This window comes from Pyxicephalus adspersus, chromosome 3 (genome assembly GCF_032062135.1).
Source record: "Pyxicephalus adspersus chromosome 3, UCB_Pads_2.0, whole genome shotgun sequence".
In the NCBI taxonomy this organism is placed as follows: Eukaryota; Metazoa; Chordata; class Amphibia; order Anura; family Pyxicephalidae; genus Pyxicephalus; species Pyxicephalus adspersus.
In genome coordinates, this window is record NC_092860.1 from 120962654 (window position 1) to 120986542 (window position 23889).

The window sequence follows — 23889 nt, forward strand, 5'->3', positions numbered from 1 at the left end:
TTGATGAATCAGGGGCATTGTCTCTAACTGATAGCGTCCCACCTGAACAGACAATTCTCTCACAGTTTGGAGTACAAACTTTCTCTTGCAGCTGTTCAAAGCTGTATGGCTTTCACAGGACAACACTTTTTTTCTGAAAATACCTTAAAATCTGATAATTTTACAGTTTTTATACATATACGAGGGTTCTTTGAAAAGTTTTCACACGCACTTTTTAAAACTCTATTTATTAGTTTATTTAATAATAAATAATAGTTTATTTTAAAAACAAATTACATCACTTTTCTACACAGTCACCTTCCTTTCCAATGCCTTTTTTTTCTAGTCACGCCATTTTTCCTAGACACGATCAATTAATACTCCTCACACCCTCACCATTTCCAATGAGAATATAAGTCTGTACACTTTCCGAGGACCCCTTGTATATACATATCAAAAAGGCCGCTTAGAAATTACTAGCATGAAATGTTTTGGGCCTGCACTACCCTTTCACAACCCCTAAAATGACAGCATGCCAATAAATCCCAATTCACTTTCCAATACAATTTTATATAAGCAATGAGGGATAGATATAGCAGATATGAGTGTCGGAAACATATAACACTATACTGTACAATAAAAAGTTGGTACTTTTCTGTGCTTCAGCTTTGCTCAGTGGAAGAATATCTTCCAAGGGGAAAAGTATATAAAGGGTTTGTTCATTTACAATACAAGATTACTTTACATGAAATTCATATATATTTAATGGGAATTATAAAGATTACAGGGTAAAATGTTTCTTATTTGGAACTAATTGGCTGTTTGCTAGTATTGTATTTATCAGCCTGGGTGGCCACACTGTATTTATGTGGCGAAGGTAAGAGTAAGCATTGCCAGATTCATTTGTGTAAATTCACGATCTAAACACAGTAGGAGAATCTGTTAAAAGCAATGACTTTTCAACCAAATTTACTTCTTCTCATACTTATTTCTATACATTTTCTGCAGATATAAAATGATATAAAGATGATTGTTCTATAAAAGTAAACATTATTTAGGAATGATGACAGAACAGCAATTTAATGTTGAGCTGTTTGCTTATAAATGTTTCCCTTTTCTAGACAGGTTTTGAATCCTCTGCATTTGATTTTTGTACTTTATAACAGTTTGTTATTTCACTCTGATAGTATCAGGGAAGTTAATACTATTTCTTCCCATTTCTTAATCCATGTTTTTGTAAATCTATAGTTTAATGGCTGAGCTTGACAGTTGATAAAATTGCTTCCAAAATAAAGATCTCCAAAAAATGTTTGTGACACAAAAGGTGATAAATGTAGATGGAGAATTGAAGATGAAAATATCAAAAACTGAAGCAATCTGTTTAATGTTGTTTTGTAAAATATAAACTATAAAGTTTGTTTTTATTAAGTGAAGTTTGTTATTTTCCTCTGAAGTAGCAATACTGGTAGATGGATGGAAACCTCCTCAGTATTATTGTAACAAAAAATGGATGTTGGAACACAATTTTATCGCTGAAAGATCCTCCACCCAATTATTATACTGTACCCCATTTAACTCTAAGGCTGTGTACACAATTAGATTTTTGTCTTCGGAAACAATCTTTCACAATTGTTTCCAACAACGTAAGACTGAAAGATGCATGAATGAGCTTTGTACATACAGCGTCATTCTGCTCTATGAAGGGAGTGAACAAGCGAGCGGCACCCCGCTGTGCTCTTCTTCCTTTACGTGCATTGAGGTTGTCTGTCTTCTGACGGATACCACAGATCCATGAACAACATTGGATGACCTCTGTACACATGTAAGATTTTTATCTGAGACCAGCCCTGTAGCTTGTATCGTCTGAAAATCATCTGATGTGGTTACATAGAGGCTCTTTTAGACTTCTGGTCTAAAACCACATGGTCAACTGCTCCAGGGGCCATAGAAAGCTGCTGATACTCTCCCAAGAGTAACAAACTACATCACAGGCCAATGTGTTTTCATGTGTTGCCATTGTCTTTATGGCAGTGGTGGAAAAACAACCTCATGGTTAGAATGTGTCTGTTCCAGAAAGCATGCCACAATCTCACTACACCTATAATGTAAACACATGAAAAAATGGTTCCCAATCACTCCTATTAGGTTAAGTAGGTGTAAGGTAGGTGTAGAGGGCAAGGTTGAGCGTGTAGTTTAGCCATACAAATACACCCACCTGTATCAAAGGTCAGGGAAAAGGCACTGCCTTCACTCTGTATCAGTAGAGACTGATCAGGGCCTAATTTATAAGAGCTCTCCAAGACCGGAAAGATTTGCTCCATCATCCAGGCTCACCCTTAATAGTCTATCTTCTCCAGTCTTGGAGAGTTTTGGTAAATCAGTCCCATTGCATCCAACAGAGACACTTTACAGACTGCAAAAATAGGAAATGGCTGTTGAGAGTTTTACCCATCCTCATGTGCAAAAGGAGATTCTCAACTCCCCAAAAGTTATGCTGCAGGTTTTCCTTTTATTAAAGCATACCTATGGGCAAATTATGAGGGCTATACTGAAAGTAATGCAAATGTGAGCATAAATGTTCTATTAACTGACATAGGTCATTCAAACGTAAGCTTTAAAGGTAAGCTTTAAAGGTAAGCCTCTATACAGGTGTTTGAGATTTTTTTTTTCTTTATTGAAGTTATTAATGGATTCAAAACAGAAGCAATATGCCGATATTAAGTTCTCTCTCTCTCTCTATATATATATATATATATACAGATATATGTAAAATTGTATAGGATTGTTGTTCTTTATATCTACTTAAGACCAGATATATGGATAACCCTGGTGGTTTTTCACACAGTGTGATATTTCGTATTTTTCTTGCAATTTTATAGATGCATTTATATGGGTATTATCAAGTAATCTTTCATTCTCGATAAAATATATAACTATTGCTTCCACAGCTGGTCAGATTTTTCTTTGACAACAGTGCACAATGACAAATCGCCCCATCCTTGGTAGAATTATAATTTTCTTCTTTGATTCAGCCAGTGTGTAATTTACGGTAAAGGCTCTGTCCTTTCTTACTACGAAGAAAAGAGAACATTTGCTGGGTACAAAGATTAGCCATCCTGTAGGAAATATTCTGTGCATGATAATGAACATTTGCAGTACTTGTTGATACCCAGGCACAGCCAAGTGTCACGAGTCATTTTACTGCTGGTGCGATAACTTACACTATCATGGTGATAAATAATATATTTGCAATCTGTGATTTTGTTTTGTGTAATGATCTTTAAAAAACTGGAAACATTTTGTAAAAGACAAGAAAATGTAATTACACAAATTCAGCACAATATTTTATTTATTATGGTAATACACAATGACTTTTGTTGTATTTTACATCATAAATACACACATTTAACACCGTATGCAATTTAAAATTCCTAAAAAATAACACGTTTCTAATATACAAATGTTTCAAATATAAGTGAATGAAAGGTGAAAAAGCATGAAAAGAATTCAACATTTAAAATGCTTACACTTAAACATATTTAGAAAGCTTTAGATATTTTAAAATCGAACCCCAGACAGATAAAAAATGAAGATTGTTGCAGCTCTGTATTAATGAATAATCAAATTTTTTTTTTAAATACAACTAGAGTAAAAGCCTGAATTGGACCTTGTGTCTTTAATGTCCTTCACAATATGCTTGCATGGCAGCAATAAGACTGAAAGAGGGAGGGACAGTCAATCAAGTTTGCATGCAGATGTACTGAAAAGGCTCAAGCTGATAGGAAGAGAGAGTAAGTAGACAGATGACTTCATCAGCTTGCTGCTGCTTTTTCTTTATCCAACTTAAAGGCTGGATGATGAAGCCACTGTATTCTAGAACTGTCACAGAAAAAACAGTGTCATCCTTCTGGCTATTTTGTGTGGTGTGGCTCTGTAATTTTCACAGGTGGATGGACAGAAACACACATCATCGGGCAGCACGGTGGCTCAGGGGTTAGCACTCCGGCCTTTGCAGCGCTAGGTCCCAGGTTCGATCCCCAGCCAGGACATTATCTGCATGGAGTTTGCAGGTTCTCCCCGTGTCTGCGTGGGTTTCCTCCGGGTACTCCGGTTTCCTCCCACATCCCAAAAACATGCAGTTAGGTTAATTGGCATCTCCCTAACAATTGACCTTAGACTACATTAATCACATATGACTATGGTAGGGACATTAGATTGTGAGCTCCTTTGAGGGACAGTTAGTGACACAACTATGGACTATGTACAGTGCTGTGTAATATGATGGTGCTATATAAATACTGTATAATAATAATAATCATCTGGTAAGTTGAATTGTTACTATATATATATATATATAGTGTTTTTAGAAGTCTATCTGGAGTTCAAACTTAAACTGACATTTCATCACAAAGGCAGCACAGAAACAAATAAATAATAAATATGGTGAAATATTATACAGGTAGTCCCCAAGTTAAGGACATCCAACATACGAACGACTCCTAAATACAAATGTGCTTCTTCCCTGCGGTTTGTGTGCAGGACAGAGGCTTAATTGGGGGGAGGGGGTGAGACTTGCAGAAGAGGTCTTTTGCTGGTTTGCAACATCTTGTAACTCTTTAATGACCAAGACAAACTCTGCAGTTGTTTATTTTTGCATATCAAAGCACAGCTTGCTCCAAAAGTTAATGAATGTCTAGGCTCCATAAAGATTTTTTTTTGCTTTGTGATTAAATCGCAGTGAGGATTTTATACAGTAACTGACAGCACACTAATAATATGTTGAGATACATACAAATTCAACTTAAGAACACACCTACAGTCCCTATTTCATATGTAACCTGGGGACTACCTGTACTTTAATGTTATACTCAGCCTGACAATATACAGTTTACTAATACTGAAATTAAAGCAAAGCTTTCATGGTTCTTTTTAAAAAATGATGGCTGCATGAATGCCATACTGATCTAGCAACTTCAATGTTTTGGGTAAGGAACACAAAACAAGGGTGTAAATGAAGAGTTCTAAAGTCGCTGGCTACATAATTCATATTCATAGAACTTAGTCAATTTTTGTAACATTTGCAAAATTGTATAGGAAACATTGACCAATTGTATGCCTTTATTGTTAGAATAAGGTTTCTGACAAACTACAGAATTGCAGATTATTCTGTATAAGCACCAATATTGCCTGCATCTGGTTTTTATTTTTGGTGTAGTTTTTCAAGAAAAAAATTGTGTTCTTTAAATATTTAGACTTTGGGGATAAAAATAGATTGCAAAATTAACAGATAAGGGACTGACCACCACATTCACTGCAAAGCTCTGTTCACCTGCAAAGAGGCAATTTTTATTTATGCTTTCATTTTAGTTTCCTGTTATCTCCTGCACATAAGAAATTAGGCTGTATGTTAGATTTATGTCTTTCCTGGTTGTTTCCAGTGACAGTTAAAGGAATGCTTTATTCTATGGAGCAGTGTGGATGAGTGGGTGACACCTCGCCGTGCCCTCCTACATAGAAAAACCCTGGTTGGTCGTTTTAGTAGGACTGATTACTAAACAACAATAGGAATTGCTGTATGAATACAATTGTTCATCATGGACAACAATTATTAAGGATATGTATACACCTTAAATTTACAAAGAGTCGCAGAGCAATGTGAGCCATTTAGGCTTCAAATCATAGCAAAGTGCTGCCCGAAAGGGGTCTTAATTAAATGAGGAGATAATAGTGTGGTGGTGGTGGTCTTTTATTGTACAATCAGGAACCTGGGAAGGTTTGGCTAAACACTCTGGGCCTGATTTAATAAAAGTTCTCCAAGGCTGGATAGTATAACCTTTCATCAGTGAAGCTGGGTGATCCAGTGAACCTGGAATGGATTTATTTAATGTAATTTGCTATTTGCTAGCAAATGCTTTGAATCCAGGACCAGATCCATTCCAGGTTTGCTGGATCACCCAGCTTCATTAATGAAAGTTTATCCTCTCCAGCCTTGGAGACCTTTAATAAATCAGGCCCATTGTGTGAATTCAGTCTAAGTTGGGATGCAACACAAAAGAATGAGACCACTGGCTTGGCTTTATTTTCAAGCAGTGATACCTTAACTAAAAGACTAGCTGAACAACATTAAAATTCTGTTTGCTTGTACATTTGCATTTACCTGATTATTTAAAGTTCAGCTGCAGCCAATATGGTTACTTAACCATTAGGAATTGTCACTACTTCATTCTGAACCCTTGTATTGACTTCACATATAATGTCTGCAGAAAGAAAAATGCTTATGACTTGATTTCATATATGTATTCTGGTGACTCTTATATTGACTGGCTTTTAACTGTAACAAAAATTTCAATCAAATTTCATAATTAAATTTCTCACTTTAGCATTTCCTTTTTCACATACTTCCTAAGAACTGAAAACGATATACCTTGAAAAGGCATGGCAGAAAAAAAATCAATAGAAACATCGCTACAGGCAGACCTTTAATTAGGTGAGCCTTTCAACAAACAGACGCATGTGTCTAATTATATTTTCATGTAATAAAAATAACAACATAGAACACCACCGCACTAAAACTCAACAGAAAGTAAATAAACAGCAAATGAAGTGAAAATAATGAATATACACGCCATTTGTACCAGCAGGAATACTTTGTCTTCTGTATAAATTGTGACATCTCAGAATCGGTATATTTCATTTAATTAAAAAACTGGAAAAAAGAAAAAAATATTTGTTAGTGAATCAACATTATTAATGTTATTAATTATAACGTGCTAAACAAGCCAGTGTATTATACTACTGCTTCCAATAATTTAACCAAGGATACTTCCTAAATGTGCAGCTCAAGTAATTCACCAAATTTTTGCTATGTAGTGCTGGGCTCCTGAATTTGGTTCCCACATGAATTACTTGCAAAGAGTCTGTTTGTTCCCCCTGAATTGGCATGGGTGTTTTTTGGCTGTTTCAGATTCTTCCCAAAAACATATAGATATTCAGCAAATTGAACAGAATGTGGAAGTCATTGAACCTGTTCAATAAATGCTCAGTCTCTAAACACTGCATTAGTATAGGACATGTGCCCCTTATACCTGGAAATGCCAACATTTTTGGTAGGGATGCTTTCCAGTCCACTGACATGGTACTGTAGTTTTAGGATGAGCTTGGTGGGATAGGAAAGTCCCCTTTTTTTAACACATTTGGAAACTACAAAAGCAACAGCTTCCTGAATGTGCCCCTATGTACTTGGAACATTTTGGTTTCTGCCTTTGTTGCATACTACATTATATAAAACTTAAAACACAAGAGAGAGAGGAGGGTTTTCCTAATAACGTCCACAGTGGGTGTGCAGACCTAGAACTCAGACACTGATCTCAGCAAAAGATATAAGTAAATTGCAATTAAATGATATAGGAAATTAAAACTGGTGTTTTAATTCTCCAGCCCCTACATAAACCTGCATTTCATGGAATCTACTACACAGTGATGATATGGGTGTTTGCATGACACGTGTATGGTAAGTAAGCCTGAAAATGAATTTCCAATTCAACAAACCACACCATGTGATAAAAAAAAAACCCTTTCTAAGCTCCTCTTGCAAGCAGCAGCCAGTCTCCTGGAGTTTTTAAATGCAGAGATTAAAAATAAAAAATACAAATTACAAAGAACCATTATTTCAGATTGGACAAGCAGCTAAAAATCACAGCTTCAAGTCTTGGTACAACAGCCAGACTATGAGTACATGAAAGCAAAGAGCGAAAGAGAAGCCACCAATATGAATCACATGAGTTAAATGTGACATACAGATATGAAAGAAGAAATAGATTCTACATGCATAACTATTTTTCTGGAAATAAAGATAAACAGTTGAATACATGTCAGGAAGATCTACTGCATTTAGATCAGCATGGCATTATTGGCTTTGCGAATAAGCCTCAAAGGTGACAGCAGTAATCAGAGTAATTTAAAATAACATAACATCAAACGAACCAATTTCACAATTTTCAAATTACATGTAAAAACCATCAAAATAATTATGCATAGGTCTTTAAAGCAGTAAACCTGAAATTGAAGTCTAATTATGTAAGGCAGTTTTGTACTTTGACACGTGTAAATGCAAGCTGAAATCTTTGCTCTTTCAAGACATTCCTGCTCTTACGTTTCAGGTTTTTCAAAATTGTCTGTTCTGTTTAACACTTTTCAACTGGATGCACAGGGTTCATCCGAGAGGAATAACAAACATGGTTTTCATCTGCTACAGCAGAGAATCGGAATTCCACAGCACTATGAACAATGTTTCTGCTCATTGGATTGTTGGTGGTCTGCTTAACAATTTACATACAAAATGTGCTTTGACTATTTATCATTATAATTGGAAAAGCACTGATAACAGCGCAATATGGGATTAAAAATCAATGTTGTGTTCACCAAAAAGATTGTAATTTAGCCAAAGATACCTTAACAATGACAGAAATTGAAAGAGACAAATACATGGATAAAAAAAAATACTTTCTACATAAAAATTTATAGGTTATGTAAATAGTATATTTACAAAATGTATCTAATTACATTCATTAAAATATTATTTCTTAATAAAATGCTTTATAAAAGTATTTAGTATTACATAAAAGACAGCCCAGTTTGTCCAATGCAGCTTAAAGTATCATCACCAACTCTATTGCCAGTCTATGGACATACAATTATGTACAAGTTCTTAAAAAGCGTAAATACATTTGAAAAACAACCACTCACTGCTTGCAGGCACTGTGGAAAAATTGATACTCAAATCACCTAAAGCTTTTGGGTTTACTTACATTTTCTCTATATAGTTTACACCTCCCCATTCCACACTACCATATTAATCTGTATTATTAAGTCAAACCACTGAAAGAGGGGCAAGAAAAAATGCTATGAACCAGCTTGAAAAACTTCATTGCTTCTATTGTAAACATTCAGAATAAGCTGTACTCCGATCTGCCTGCAGCTACAAAGGTCAGGGATGGGATTATTTAACATTTATTTACTGCATAAGAACAGAACCACATCACCTACAAGGCAACTTAGGTTAAGGAGCCCAACTGCAGCTTTTACTTCTTTTCCTACCCCAGAGGCATGTTCTATGTACCTGACCAGCTATTAATGTATGAATTCTTTCACTGCTCCTGTTTCTTACCTCAAGCACTTCTCCAGGCACTTTCCCCAGGTATGTGAAATTTATTTCTATAAATAAAACCCCTCATTTCTCATTTGCAATTTTTTGACTCTGCCCCTTGAATGAATTCACACCTACCTACCACCATGGTTAAGGTCTTTAGCTGCAGGGAAAGGAACCTGAACAGCAGTTAAGGAGAAGTTTGTAGGCAACAGTAAACTTGACTTCTTGTTGGGGTATTTTGTGTTGCACAGAAAAGAAAATCTTCAAAGCATTTACAAAGAAGTTATTTTTAGATGAACAAATACCTAAAAAAAGCACAACATGTCTTCATAAATAACTTTTTTCTATATGAATTTTCTTGTGTTATTGTAGCAGTGCATTAGGATGCTACTCAAAATGAATAGTACTGCAGCACATTGATGCTGACCATGTATTGTAAAAATATCCCTCAATAAGGTTAAGGGGCCCAAAGCTTCAACCATTTCGTAGGGCACCATGGGATCCTGTTTCGCTTAACAATAAGGAAAAGTTAATGTGTATGTGAATGTGTATGTTTGATCAAAAAAAAAGTTTCACCCCCACATGTACAAAGAAATACTTTTTGATCTACCAGAGTGTTTTTGACTTCCAGTATGGTCTGACAATACTGTGCGTTTGTTGTATTAAAAAACTGAGCACTTACTGATGGGTGGTTGTGAGAGCCTTTTTTGACACATTATTGTTTGATACAAAGTTTTACTGTCCATGATTCTGTAAGTCTATTTTGGTATAGCATATGGAACATTGGTTTACTACATTATGCTGTTGAAGTTATGTACAAAATGTTTGTTTCATACACTGTTACAAAACTCAATAAAATATTTGTTACAAAAAATAAGAAATACTGAGCACAGTTCTACTACACAGGCTACTCTTATATTTGTGATTTGGGGAGTAACCAGTCAGCAAGAAATTTCTGCAAACAAAGGAGGACACAAAGATTCTATGAGGATGGTGGTGAGAACCAAAGGCAGAATCCCAGCACTGAAAAGAAGTCTCACCACTGAACAAAAGTATGTTATAATAGTAAAATGTGAATGTTATCAAATAAGATGAAACTTTGAAGCTAAAATAAAACATGGAATACTTTAAGTATAAACACCATTTCACATCTACCAATGTCCATCTAAACAGTGCAGGCCATTCACAAGAGTTAGGACAACAACCAGAGTGTTCTCCATGTTCTTGCCTTAATAATATTAGGTCTCAATGTCTATGTAACTTTTAGTTACCCCAGAAAGACATATGGAAATATAGGAGCAGGGTCCATGTTGTGATACGTGATTGATAATATACACACAAAAATATCATCACCTATCACGGGATACTAGAAATATCCAGATATTTTAAAATAAAACATTTAGTTCTCTCTTTTTCTCAAACTAACAATAGCCAACATAACATACCTGTATGGGTAACCATGATACTTTGATCGGAAGATTGATAGGAGGAAGCTGAAGAAGAAAACCACAAGGCCAAGTCCAACAAGACATATGACTATAAAAAAGAGGACATATTAACATGTAAATAAGATGCTCAGTATTTATTTATAAGATTTTTATGTTAACAAACTTCTTAGAGCAAACTTCTTAGCTCACCATATTAAATAAATATCCCAATATAGCTGACCTGAGCATACAATGTGAAGATTTGGAATATCATAGGGAACATTTAAAAACGTTATCATAATTATTACTTATTAAATTTCTTTTGCCAGAAAGAAATATTAGTAATCATTTTGGGTGGCAAATTGTTGTACAAACAGGGGGTGCTTGGTTTTCTGCTGTAGGAAATGATGGGATGGGACAAAAACTAAAATGTCAATAGAATTGGTTGCTGTTGGAAGGCAGATTACTAAAGATCACTTTAAGCATGCCGGGAAACACCTGTATGCACATAGCAATCATTTCAGGCAACTAAATGTCAGAGTTATGATACCTTAATGTAGAGAAGATAAGCTTCTAATTGCTAAGTAAACAAAACTTTAGGATGGTAAGGATAAACAGATGGTAAGCAAAAAATAATTTTGTATGATGTACTAGAACTCCTAACTGGGTATGACCTGACCATGTATTTTGTTTTTAAACAGTACTTTTTACAGTACAGATGACATTACTTTGGTACAAAATCAGGTAGAATAACTATATGAGCAATATAATGTTGGGAGACAGGTTTTTATTGTAAGCTTTAAATGATAATTCTTCTACTACTATTTAGTAGTTGATGGGCTTTTAGTTTCAAACAAAACCTATGACACTCAATAATGGTTACCCAAGGAGACACACAAAAGCAAAAGACAGCTTTGGAAAACTGCTTTTCTGACTTTAGAACTTGCAACTGTTTTTGAGCTGTCCAGTAAGTGTTGAGTGATTGTTGATGAACTGGTGTAAGTGTACATTTAAGCTTGACCTACTGAGGTCAGTATTCAAAATGTTTTGCCATCAATAGGCAGTTTGAAAAATATTAAAAGGAGCCTTACTCTCAATCTGCTGGCTCAAAAGACCATCCTAATATGCAGTGTCATGTTTAGCTGGCATTCAAAAATATTTTTTTTTCTGACATTTTACAAATACTTTTATTCTGATCATACCAAATAAAGAAAAGAAACCATGTATAAAAGCACAAACATTTTCATTTAAAATACACAAAATATAACTTTGGGTGACCTTCCATAGTAAACGAATATGATGCTGATATGAATAGCTGCTATGCATTAGTTTACTTGACTCATGCTTCCAATCTTTCTAACAAGCTTTTAGCTTGTGTTGATGGGTAAATGTAGCATTCTTTTGGAGGCAGTAGCTCTGACGCAAACAAAGGCCTATTGACACAGGTTTTAACTCAACACTGACCAAAATTGCATAAAGGCAGAATAGTAAAAAGTCTGAAAATATTTTGTGCGCTTTGTTTTCCCATGAGCTGGCTATCAATGATTTGTTTGGTTAAACCCAGCCCTGCATTTTATGTGTTGTATTGAATTCTACTTTAAATTTGGCAGCAGTGGTGGGTAAATAGATCCAAGATATTTACTGTTTTACATATTCAAGATAACTCAAGATACCCATGAAACATTCAATGAAAATGACTCAACTAAGAAATATGGCTTTGTAGAGTCCAAACTGTTCCTGTAACTTGCAGGTTTCCCAGTTGGCTGATTGCTGTCCTGCTGTTCCTGGGTGCAGCTTGGTGACATGATAAAGCACCCTGACACAAATGCTGGTTTGAGCTATGGCAGCATGATGTTCTGCTTACAGTATTGCTATTTATAGACTAACACAATAAGCATAAGTAATTCAGCAGAAAATGAAGGATGCATCAAAACAGATCCGTTATTTTCACATGGGATAAATACTTCTGAATTGTGAATGTAGGCTGAAAGTGCTGTATATGACAGTATGTGACACAGTGTAAAATGGGATTAGTTGCTTAATTCAACTCACCGTATATGCCGGATTTATTATCCGACACAAAATTATGTTTGACTGAAAGGCTTAGCTAAAAGTAAGTGCTCCCATCTCCATAATAATGAGGTTAGTGTAGAAGATACTGGAAATGCCATTTCACATTGACTTTTAAAGCCAATTTATTACATCCCCCTTATACCTGAGGTTATTTGTAATCCAGATTTGCACAAATTTAGAAATAGGTCAAGGTAAATAACACTTTAGATATTGCTCTGAGACTCCCATGGCATTTTTATGCCAAAATTAATGTTTTAGAAGTGACTGATCGTGAAGTACATCAAATCTTTATTCACAGGTACCTTAATGACTAATGTCATTAAATATTATACTCATGAGTGTTATTTTTTTAGGGCATGCAGTATTTGCAGTTTTGCTGATCAAAACTGCTTGCAAAAAAATTCTACCATTGGGCCGAATGTGTTCATTTTTTATCCTTTTTATGCAGGCAGTTGATAGTCACATTATTTTCAGAAACTACTTGCAGTGTCCAGGGGCAATTTACTGCCCCAGCTGCCTTCAAGCAGTTGCAATAAAAAACAAACAGATAAAGGCTGTGCTGAACACTTGTAGTCACCTACAAGGTGCAAACACCTGCACATGTTTCCAAATACCTAGCAGTGACAGCCTGTAACATTCCCTGGTGCCTAGTGTTTGACAGCAAGCACCGTGTGGTGGTAAAAACCACGGAAAATCACTACTCCTCTGCACCAATCTCAGATGTGGTGTTTGTTTTTTAAAGCAGCAGAGAAGTAACAATTAGTGACATAGAGTCTGCAAGAGCTGACTCAAGACAGAGCAGAGCAAGTTTTATTAATGCATACCTTCCTATGTCCCAGCTCCCTATGCTCCAAAACAAAGTCCAGACGCATTCCCAACTGTTACCATTTAGCTCTGTCTTTTCTCACTTGCTATTCTAGTTATTCCCACTTCATAGATATACTGTACATACTCAAATATAAACCTTAACTATTCCTTAGAATACAGAAAACCACCTTTGATGTAAGTATAACCCTAGGTCACAAAATTAGGAAATCATTGCTAACATTTAAAACAGCTCTCAACAGAAATTTCAATAATTGTAATATAATTACATCCACAGTATGTTGTTTTTAATACATTTAAATCAGAAAAAAATTAAATCAAATGAGCTCAGTCTGTTTATCTCTTTCCCTTTTTTTAAAAGTTAAAGTATTTTGTACCTTTGAGCTAGGTAAGATGGGTCCCAGGTTCTTAAGTAATATTTTGTACCTAGTCGTTAGCTACAAGTGGATGGTGCTGTGTCCTGTAAAATGTTGCAAATCTTCGATGGGAAGATTCTTTACACTTTAAATGAGAACACATAAGCAGCATATAGTGGTGTGACCTGTGCATAAACCAAGATTCATACTCAAGTATTAACAGTGGTATTATAAATACAGGGAACCTTTCAGAGACTTATACTTCGCATGCAATCAACTTTTGCAATATAGTACTACATTTCCATATACTACTTTGTGATAGTAATCTGCACCCCTTTTGCTAGTGTCAGGAGCTGACCTGCTCCTTTTGTAACCTGAATATTGCTATTGATCTATTACAATGATAGCCAGCCTTATTAGATAACAATTTTTAAGAGTAAGCAGGGAGCGGATTATTGATACTATTTGACACTTAGAAGTGCTGATATTTGTGTACTGGAACATAGCAAGATTTGGAACCTTTTAGGTACTTTAAAACACTGAGAAGTAGAACTGAAAAGCAGTGGTACCATTTTGTAGTCTGTTTATATATTTTTAGCTAATTCTTTAATACTTATTTAAAGAAAAAAAAGAGTTTTATATTCTTTTCCAGCAGTTTAAATGGAAGACAGAAACATTAGAAATGTAACAGAAAAAAACAGAAATAAATTATTACTTTTCTAAATAATAAGAAAAAGCACTCACTTCTTCTTTTTCCAACATCTCCCTTTGAGGTTGCTGCTTCATTGAGAAGAACCATTCCCATGGTGATAGCTGCATCTGAAATTGTTGTTAAGGAACAGCGAAAATGCAGGCATGTCAATTTGATTTTCAAGCAAAACAGATGATAAAAAAGAAACTGTTCAAACAGAAGTAAAGACAAAATGAAATGAGTTCCAACAGTAATTGGCACATTTATGATGAGATTTTTTCTAAAGTATTTTGAATGGGCATGTGTAGCAACCTTACTTTTGCAATCTAGATATTATAGATATTAGCACTAGCAGAAAAATACCAGACTTACCCTATTATTTTGTCAGTTAGTGTTATTCTTAAATTAAATGGCTCAGATACTATTAATAATATATCAGATGATTGTTGTATGTAGTTTTAATAATACATCCTGAAAAAAAAGTAATTAAACAGATTGACTGGAGATGTAGAAAAAACTAGTTGAAAGTTCAATTATTTTGCAATTTTTTTAATTATTATTATCCAGTATTTATATAGCGCTGACATATTATGCAGCGCTTTACAAAGTCAATAGTCATGTCACTAGCTGTCCTTCAAAAGGGTTTATAATCTAATATCCCTACCATAGACATACTGTATGACATTACCACAGTCTAAGGTCAATTTCTGGGAAAGCCATCACGGTGAGAACTTTCTCAATGCAGTGCTAACATCTGAGCCACCGTGCTGCCCGCTTTTAGATCTCACTAGCCACGCTATCAAGGGAGTGCACTGACCAGCCTTTTTTTATTATTGGACATATTTCACTATCCCATTGAAGTCATACAGCTCTGTCATCCCACATCTAGGTAATGCGGCCTTTTGTGCTGGAACACAATATAATCGTCCAGCCATTTGGCTATAGTTATTAAGAGTCCATGGAATTATGCTAATTGAGGACATCACCTCTAAATTGCCTGGGACAAATTCATCAAGTTGTTCAATTTGTACCAGTTTCTATGCACACCTATAAATGTATAAAGCCACCTGGGCTCAGCCAACTAATATATATTTTGTAACTTAGCATAAAGCCTTACTGCCATGGTCTTACTGGAGATGCATCCAGTTAACCATTGTGGAGCCCCCTCTCCCTTCCCATTTAGCTCCAATCTTTTACCTTTCTCGATGGAAAGGAATAATATTACGCATGCGGTTTTATGCCTTGTCATCTATAGACTTGTTGGAGTTCTGCCTTATATTATGTCATTTGTTGACTTATGACACTTTTATACCTTGTTTCTTTGTCAGATAGAACATATTAAACATGCCAAAAATGTCACGTTGATACTACCTAAATGTCCTATTTTAAGATGTCTGTAATTTTGAATCACTTAATTAGGAAATTGAGGCATGCCATAAGTAGTGTCTTGCAGCTTTGGGAGTTGTTATTTGGAATCCTTCCTTATGCCTTACTATGTTAGCAGCGATCCTGTACTCCACTTCCTCATTTATGATTTCTAAAACACCCCTACCTAGTAAGAAAAACCTTCCATGTGCTCCCCAACCTGCTCTGCTGAAATTAGGTGCAAATGCCCCCATGCCAGTCTAACTGGTACTTCCACCTCAACCCTATGCAAAAGTTTTAAGACCTGGCAATTGATAACTCAATAGGGAGCAAGGAGGAGAATCAAATATTTTACCATACTTGATCATAACAATTGTTATATTTGGCTATAGCAGGTAAACAGTGGGGTGGAGGAGCAGGGTAGCTATCATTTGTAGGAGGGAAGCCTATCATGTGTTCTTGTTAGTTTGGCCTAAATGGTAGAGTCCAGATTAATTTTATAGTAAATGAATAATGGCCATGACAGGTGTCCCTTCCATTTGTTTCCTTACTGCTTTGGAATGTGAAGTTATGTAGTCAACTATGGCAGGAACTATAGCAGTTAAATGGTGAAATTAGAAAGAGAATATAGAGATGTGTAAATAATTACTATTGCTTTAAATGAGCACTTACTTTTATGACAGATGGTACTTGTCCACATAACAAATGATTCATTTTTTGATTTTAGATACTTCAGTACAAGCCTGGTCATCATTACATTATTGGCAGATGACATGATATGCACATTAACAACGTGAAATATCTTCTGTCTCCTATAAATATGCTACAATTTCCAGAACTTTGTGTGTAAGATGTATGCCATCCCCTTGTAATGTCCTTGTCAGCAGGATAATAGATCAGTAAATCAATATTACAAATCTGGAAAGAGGTGGAAGTGACAAACTGTGCTGTGACAACATTATACAGAATGCTAATATATATTTCTATACATGCATCCAACACCATCTCATGATCCTAATTTCTAGTAGAAATGACACATGGACAATGCATTTTTTATGCAAAGTGATAGTTTGTTACATTCAAATATTGTTATAAAAAGTCTTATAGTTGTACAGATTGACATATCTTGCATTTATACAACTTTCCAGGTCAGCCTGGCATTCATGTACTGGCTGTCATACTTTTATCTTAAGCCCAAACATTTTTTTAACCTTGCTTTTTATTGCTACCTATGTCACTCCTGGGAGTTTTACACTCTTATCTGCCCTATCCAATGTATAAAAGATGTCATTGGAACATGTGGTAAGGGACTATTTTCAAGTGTTACACCTTTTTTTTTTAATTTTGCAAATTATTTTATTAAAAAAAATGTGAATGGTCCATTCTATGCTCCAAAACTCTAAATTAATACATATTTTGTAAACATGATGGAGAAAGGTATCACAACATGGACCTACATTAAAAGTGAGGAGTAAATACTTGTAAACTTACTATATACAGAACAAGAAGAGCCCTAAAAATACCCCATATAAATGCTTGCAGTCTTATAGCTGTATATCTGCAGTCTTAGATCATCTAAGGCTCCGCTGTTTCATTCTTAGGAGATTTGAAGCAAGATATGGTAAATCTATATTGTGCTACTTGCTGAGGTCTTGCTGGTGAGAAAGCTGTACCTGAGAATCTGCAGAACAAGTATCCCCATCCTTCTAAAGGTTCTTGATCATTACCCAACCAGTCATTAGGTCATCAGTTATCATTGGTGCATCCCTGACAAACAAGCTAATTTCTTCTCTTATACAAAGATGACCACCAACATATATAGAGTTACTTATGCAGTACAGTACATACCAAGGCATAGTAAAAAATCAGCTACAAGGTGACCTTTTCAATACAGCTTCCACAGTAAAGGTCCTAATTTTAAATTATTTTCACAACTTGTAGTTTTGTACAAAATCTGATATATGTTGTGATTTAATTTATAAAGAAAACTTTTTTGGCTTGCAAGACAATAAACTTTCCTAGCTTTCTGTGTGGTAAGTTTTTCTCTCTTGTTTAAGTATTCTTGATGTTGCTATGCTATGCATATATATTGGTTTATTTCTATGCTGAAAAATAAATGAACAGTAACAACAAGAAATGCCCTAACCATTTGGCTCATGAGAAAGGAAATTTTAGTTATTCAGTTTATACTGTTGAATGGTAAATAATTCTGCAGGGGAAAGAGTAATATGAAAGCATTCTGCATACATGAGTGCTTTATTTCTTTATGCATTTTTGTTTTATAATGTTTTCTTTCATCTCATGTACATCATTAGCTGTAAAGGTGTATGCATAAATCAGGCTGTGAAAGCCTTTTTTGATTTTCGTAACAATGACCGTGAAAAAAGTGCAGCGAAACTGGCTTGAAATGCTTATGTTTGAATACAGTCGGGTGAAAGCTACTGCATGCTTTTCTAATAGAAAACATAATGAAGAGTGAAATATTTACATATTTCAGCTGCATATATTTTATAAACTGCAGGATTTAAAGACAACATTTCTGCTGTCAATGGAATTCTAAAGCAGGGGTTATCCATTAAAAGCCTGCTATGTATGCTACACGATTTATAATTAGGTTTTACAATGTATATTATAAATGTAATATAATATATATAAGTGGTAAAACTGTGGACACTCTTTCCAAATAATTCAGATGTTTCCATAAGACATGGTCGACTGACCATAACAGAAAAAACTCAAGTAGACTGCATACAGCCATGCCCTAAACAATAATGAACACCTTTGGGGTGAATTCCATTATTATATATATATATATATATATAGCTGCACAGTTTGTACAGTTTCAAAAAGGGGACTGTCATTCTTTTTAATAATGTCACTTGTCACAAACAACTTGTTAGCACGGTTGCAAAAAAATCAAGCTACACAACTTAGGGCTCTAATATTAAAACAGGGAATCTGACATTCCCTCAAACAATCTCTCATGGCAATCTTTCAAGTCTGTGTTTCAATGGCTTAAAATTGATTCCCACCAAGGAATGTTTGAGGGAAAGTCAGATTCCTTGTTTTATAACTAGAGTCTTTAAAGTGTGTTATTTAAAAGTTATACATATTAAGTTCTGAAAGGGAGTGATATATCTTTGGTGCAGTGGTTATCAAGCAAGGTTTCTCCAGAGGTTGCTAGGGGTTTCTTGAGCAATGAACAATTTGAATTTCCCGGGCCAGTTACTGATACCAATGATCTTTTTGGATAACTGTAAGGATGACATTCCTCCAACTAGCCAGCAACGTTAGGAGTTATTCTTCCCACTGACCACTACACTAATAAACTTTAGGCTGATATAGTAAATATAGCAGGCATTCCCTGAGGACCCTAAAGTTAGTTGAAGGGGTTCCCCAAACTCAAAATAGTCGCAAAACACTGTCATACTCATTTTGTGTTACATTTAATTTTTTGAATTAGCACAGTGTTCCTAAGAAATTTGGTGGTCTTTCCAGAAAAAAAAAGCTAAAATATATTATTGTTTTTAAATAGGAAGCTACATGTAGCATCTCCCCTGAGTCAGCGGTTCCCTGGCGTGAGGAAGTGATAACTGCAATGCAACCTCACTCCCAAAGCCTCATTAGCCTACTATTAGGACAGTTGGAGGGGGTGGCACAAGCAAGCCTAGAGGAAATAAGAAATACAAATTCAGCCCCGATCAGGTGGGATAGACAATACATTTTATTTGGTTAATATATGTTTATGTATTTTGCCCATGCTCTTGTACTGCTATAATGAGTTAAGCTTAGAATCTGGGCAGTAAGTATAACTGACTATTAAGGTTTATGTAACACAATATCACATACTCAATCTCCTAAATATGATTTCAATTGCCACATTTTTAAGCACCTATTTTGCATTAAGGTAATGCATGCATGATTTTATTTGTTCTAACAAAACCTGCAACACCAATACATTTTACAAAAATGAGAAGGATACTCAGTAGTAGAATGATGTGAGATTCGGCAACAAACTGTGCCTGGCTGCTTCCATGTATGTAACTCTGAAAAGAAAAAAAATATATTTTATTTCTTGAACACATAAATTGAAATAAATTAATTTTTGTGAAAGAAAGAAAAATCTTACTGTTGACAGATCTTAAAATGTAAAGTTGAATATATTGAGTTTATACATTATTTCACAGACCTCAGTAAGGAAGATATCTATTTCATTGTTCATATCTTGGAAATCTTTAGCATTGAATATAATGATATGTGCTTTTATTTCACTGCAGATTTTATCTTTTAAGAAAAGCTTTGTTTCTACAATCAGAGTCTACAAAATGACCCACTCCAGCAGATAAAACCACTCTGCTTCTGAGCAGCTTTCTGCCTTCCTGATTATTATCTTCCAAGTTTAATAAATTAGCACTTGTGGAGGGTTTGGTTAAATATCAAGTGACTATAATCAAAAAGGCAGAGAGCGTATTGTAGAGCTCAGTGATAGACTAGTCTTGTTGGATAGTCTGTGCAATAGGTGTGAAAATAATATTTCTACTTATCTTCCATTTCACCGCATAGGAGATCATTTGGAAATGTCTTATAACTAGCAGCATTTTACTAAGCTATAGAAGGTCATCTTACACTTCTGGAAGATATTCCCTATCACCGGGATGCACTAAGGATGTACAGGCAAATCCAATTGCACCAAGTACATTAAGAATGTCACTCTCCCTAAGTAGCTTCAAACCCCTTATCAGGGGCACAGGCTTTCTGTCGGATAGTTGAATGGTACCGAACAATCTGCTGCTGGAAAATGAACAATCAATTGTTTGCAATGGGATCAACATACAAAGACTGTATTTTGTCTTTGGATGCGTCTTTCATAAAAAAAAAAATAAAAAAAACAACAGCAAATCTCTATAGACTACACAACATAGGAGGACATAGTCAATATGAAACAGTATGCTTTGACTTGGTTATAAAGGTGGTGTTTTTCTATTAAAGTGGTATGGGTTCTGCTGTCAAAGTCTGGGATCAGGTAGGGCTTTATTGCATTAAGGGGTGGGTGATGTCTCTTTGGCAATAAGTATTCTTACTTGCCTGATCGCGATTTTCATCTGTCAAAAACTGCCGAGCAGGAAGGCAATACACCCAGCATATCCCGACTTTCCCTGCAACTGCCAGGACTGAATGAACACAGGCATGGGAGTTAGATCATTAAGCCAAGGAAGGCTGAAAAAATAAAGCAGGAAGCGAAAAAAGAAAGTGGAGGTGCATGGAGGCTACAGGGACAGGTGAGTGCAATTAAAAAAAATGGTAAGGTTAGGTTTTGCAGAAGGCATATTGCTTGTCCTTCTGCAATAAAGCACCTATCTGCTCGTAAAAGTTTGAGTTTATTTCTGCTTGAAAAATATTGTAACCTTGATGCTGATGGAAAAACGTATGTATCATTTAGGCTGGGTCTACACGGACTGTTTTTTGTGTTGTATGAGAGTTTATGTTGGTTTTTACAATCGTTTAAAAGCCCATATTGCTTTTATATAAGTTTGTAAGAGTTTCTAGGATTTTAAAGCAGGCATTTAAAACTCTTATCAACTCTTGTAAACTCACCCATTGGTTTTCAATGGAAACAGTTTTTAAAAGCTTAAAAACTCCTGTAAACCCATGCTAAACTCCCATTGATTTAATTGGAAGCGTTCATGCAAATTTACAAGAGTTTACTAGACGTTAGAAGCAGTTAAATATTTTAAACGTTGCAAGGAGAATTATATATAATGCTGAAAAACGTGCCTAAAGGAAACGGCAAGGTGTAGATTAGCCCATTGGAATGCATGGGAATTTCAAACATGGGCTTTTATATGCTCAGGTTAAATGCCTATAACGAATTAAAAAGAAAATAAATAAAGACGATTTGATTCAAACAACAAAAATTAAGCTAACCCTGAAAGATGATATATAACGGTGACTGGGTTTCAAAAAGAAGCCCTGTTTTTCCTAGCAGCAAACTTTTTTGAATGGATTTGAATCCCTTCAATCAAACTAATCTGCAGCTTTTTAAATGTTGCATTCCTAGTTCACTATAATTTCCCAGCAAATATATTTTGCAAAAAAAAGGACAAACTGTAGGGAATGAACATTTTGTTTTACAATTAGGATACATTGCTTCACATTAGCAAGTGTTGCACACATCAGTCTGCTGTGTATTTGCAGCTTTCCTTAATGCCTGAAAGAGTCCCAGGCCAGATGTTTTCCCATCCCACACTATCAACAGTCTGCTAAAATTTAGTTCAAAAGTTTACTTTTGGTTTCAGCATAATGATATCTCATTACAAAACCTATTAGATCTAAACATGAATATTAGGTAAGAGATTTTCTGATTTGAAATCACAGCCTAGTCTAGTATAAAAAGCATTATGTAATGCTTCTTTTCTTCAAAGTTCCTCTGGAAACAGACAAGGCCATATGGTTCTCTTCTACAGGTGGCCAGCTGGTGAGGCTGTAGTTCTGATCCCTTTGGTAAACACAACAAATGTCTGCAGTTATGCTGTTCTAGACACAAAACTCTGAGCTAAAACACCTGTATGCTTACTGTATAAAATATTGTGTCATCTTTCTTTTTTTAGATCTTCTTTTTAGCAATTTGTAAGTAATATTGAGGCCATGTGAAAAAAATAGGTTAAAAAAGGGTGGAACAAAACATTGTAGACAATCTAAAATAGGGCTACACCCATCAAAGATAACACAAAAATGACCTTCTTCCAGATAAAAATATTAAGTATTTCTATGTATTTACTTTTGACCATTGGGACCTGGAAAAGCCGTGTGTAAGCTCCAAATTTCCTTGTTCGAGCTTACACAAAACTACAGACAATCACAGGGAACCAGGACAGTCACATGGAAAGGGGACAGTGAGTCTCGTGCTCCTGTTTTATAACCCAGAAGTGTTGGACCACCTTCCCTTCACTGAAGGTTGGAATTAGGCAGCACTGTACAGAGCCTATAGTCATATAATTATCTGTGATAGAAGCTCACAAACATAATCATAAATAAATGTCTCTAAAACAGTCTAGTGTCTACTTTTTTTGTGGGATAAAGTAGACAATTAGCCCATCAGTATGTGTTGGGGATGTGGGATAAAACTGGCAGAAACCCAGGCAATGTTGAGAACATGCAAACTCAATGCAAATAGTGTACTGGCCAAGATTCAAACTCTTAGACCCTAGAGCTACAAAGTCAGAGTATAAGCCATTGTTTTATTGCTGATTTCTCAAAATAAGCAAATATCTTTTACTTACAAACTGTAAACACTGCCAATGTCTATGATAAAATTCCTAAATCCTAAAGTAATGAAAGGACAGCTAGATTTCTGTTTTCTGAAATCAGTTGAAAATAGGTAAATAGGAGAGCAACTTGCTTATTAACTCCCCATACTTGAGCTAAAGCACCTGTTTTAAGTCTTGGAACAAAAATGCAGGATAAAAACTTTTGACCCTTCTCTGGCTTTTTCTGATATGCATAGTTTTCTGGCATTATCTTAAATTACTGACGCTAGGGAGTTAATTTTATGGGGTAGTCTACTCATTCCACTAGTACAGTTTTTTTAATATAAATTTATCAGCCAGCTATTCTTTATAGACCATGAATGAAACTCCAGGTAGATCTAGTTCTAGATCTAGATCTAAATTTAAGCAGTTTGGACTTGGTGTCATCTCTTGCAATCCATAGTACACCTCAGACTGTGAGAGATAAGGAAAGCACAAGAAACCAGTCAGTTGTGCTGTGGTGAGCACATTAATTTCCTGCTTTTCTTTTCACCATCCAGTCAAGGATTAGTAGAAGGACAAAACCGGTAAGTGTTACTTCAGCAGCACAGAAAAAACAGATCTCCTTCTCTGTTATATAGGGCTACAATGTATGAGTATGAGTATGAGTTTTTGGTTCTTCCACTGAAATACAACTACAAGTATTTTATATCTTCCAATACAAAGTCATACAAGATTAAATAACTAAATCACATTTTATGAAATCCTTCAAACAGTT

The 23889-nt window shown here is 35.2% G+C and overlaps 1 protein-coding gene across 2 annotated transcripts in view; it reads right to left on the bottom strand.

Moving 5' to 3' along the window:
* Window positions 1–3310: 3310 nt before the first annotated feature.
* TUSC3 (tumor suppressor candidate 3) overlaps window positions 3311–23889 on the bottom strand; it is a 139101-nt gene continuing 118522 nt past the window's right edge. For both annotated transcript variants that reach the window (XM_072406193.1, XM_072406194.1), the window contains 4 exons: window positions 19847–19910; window positions 14553–14627; window positions 10573–10663; window positions 3311–6685 (listed from right to left, as the gene is read on the bottom strand). In XM_072406193.1, coding sequence (XP_072262294.1) covers window positions 6670–6685; window positions 10573–10663; window positions 14553–14627; window positions 19847–19910 — 246 coding nt within the window. In that variant the 3' untranslated portion in view covers window positions 3311–6669. The remainder of the gene's footprint in view (window positions 6686–10572; window positions 10664–14552; window positions 14628–19846; window positions 19911–23889) is intronic.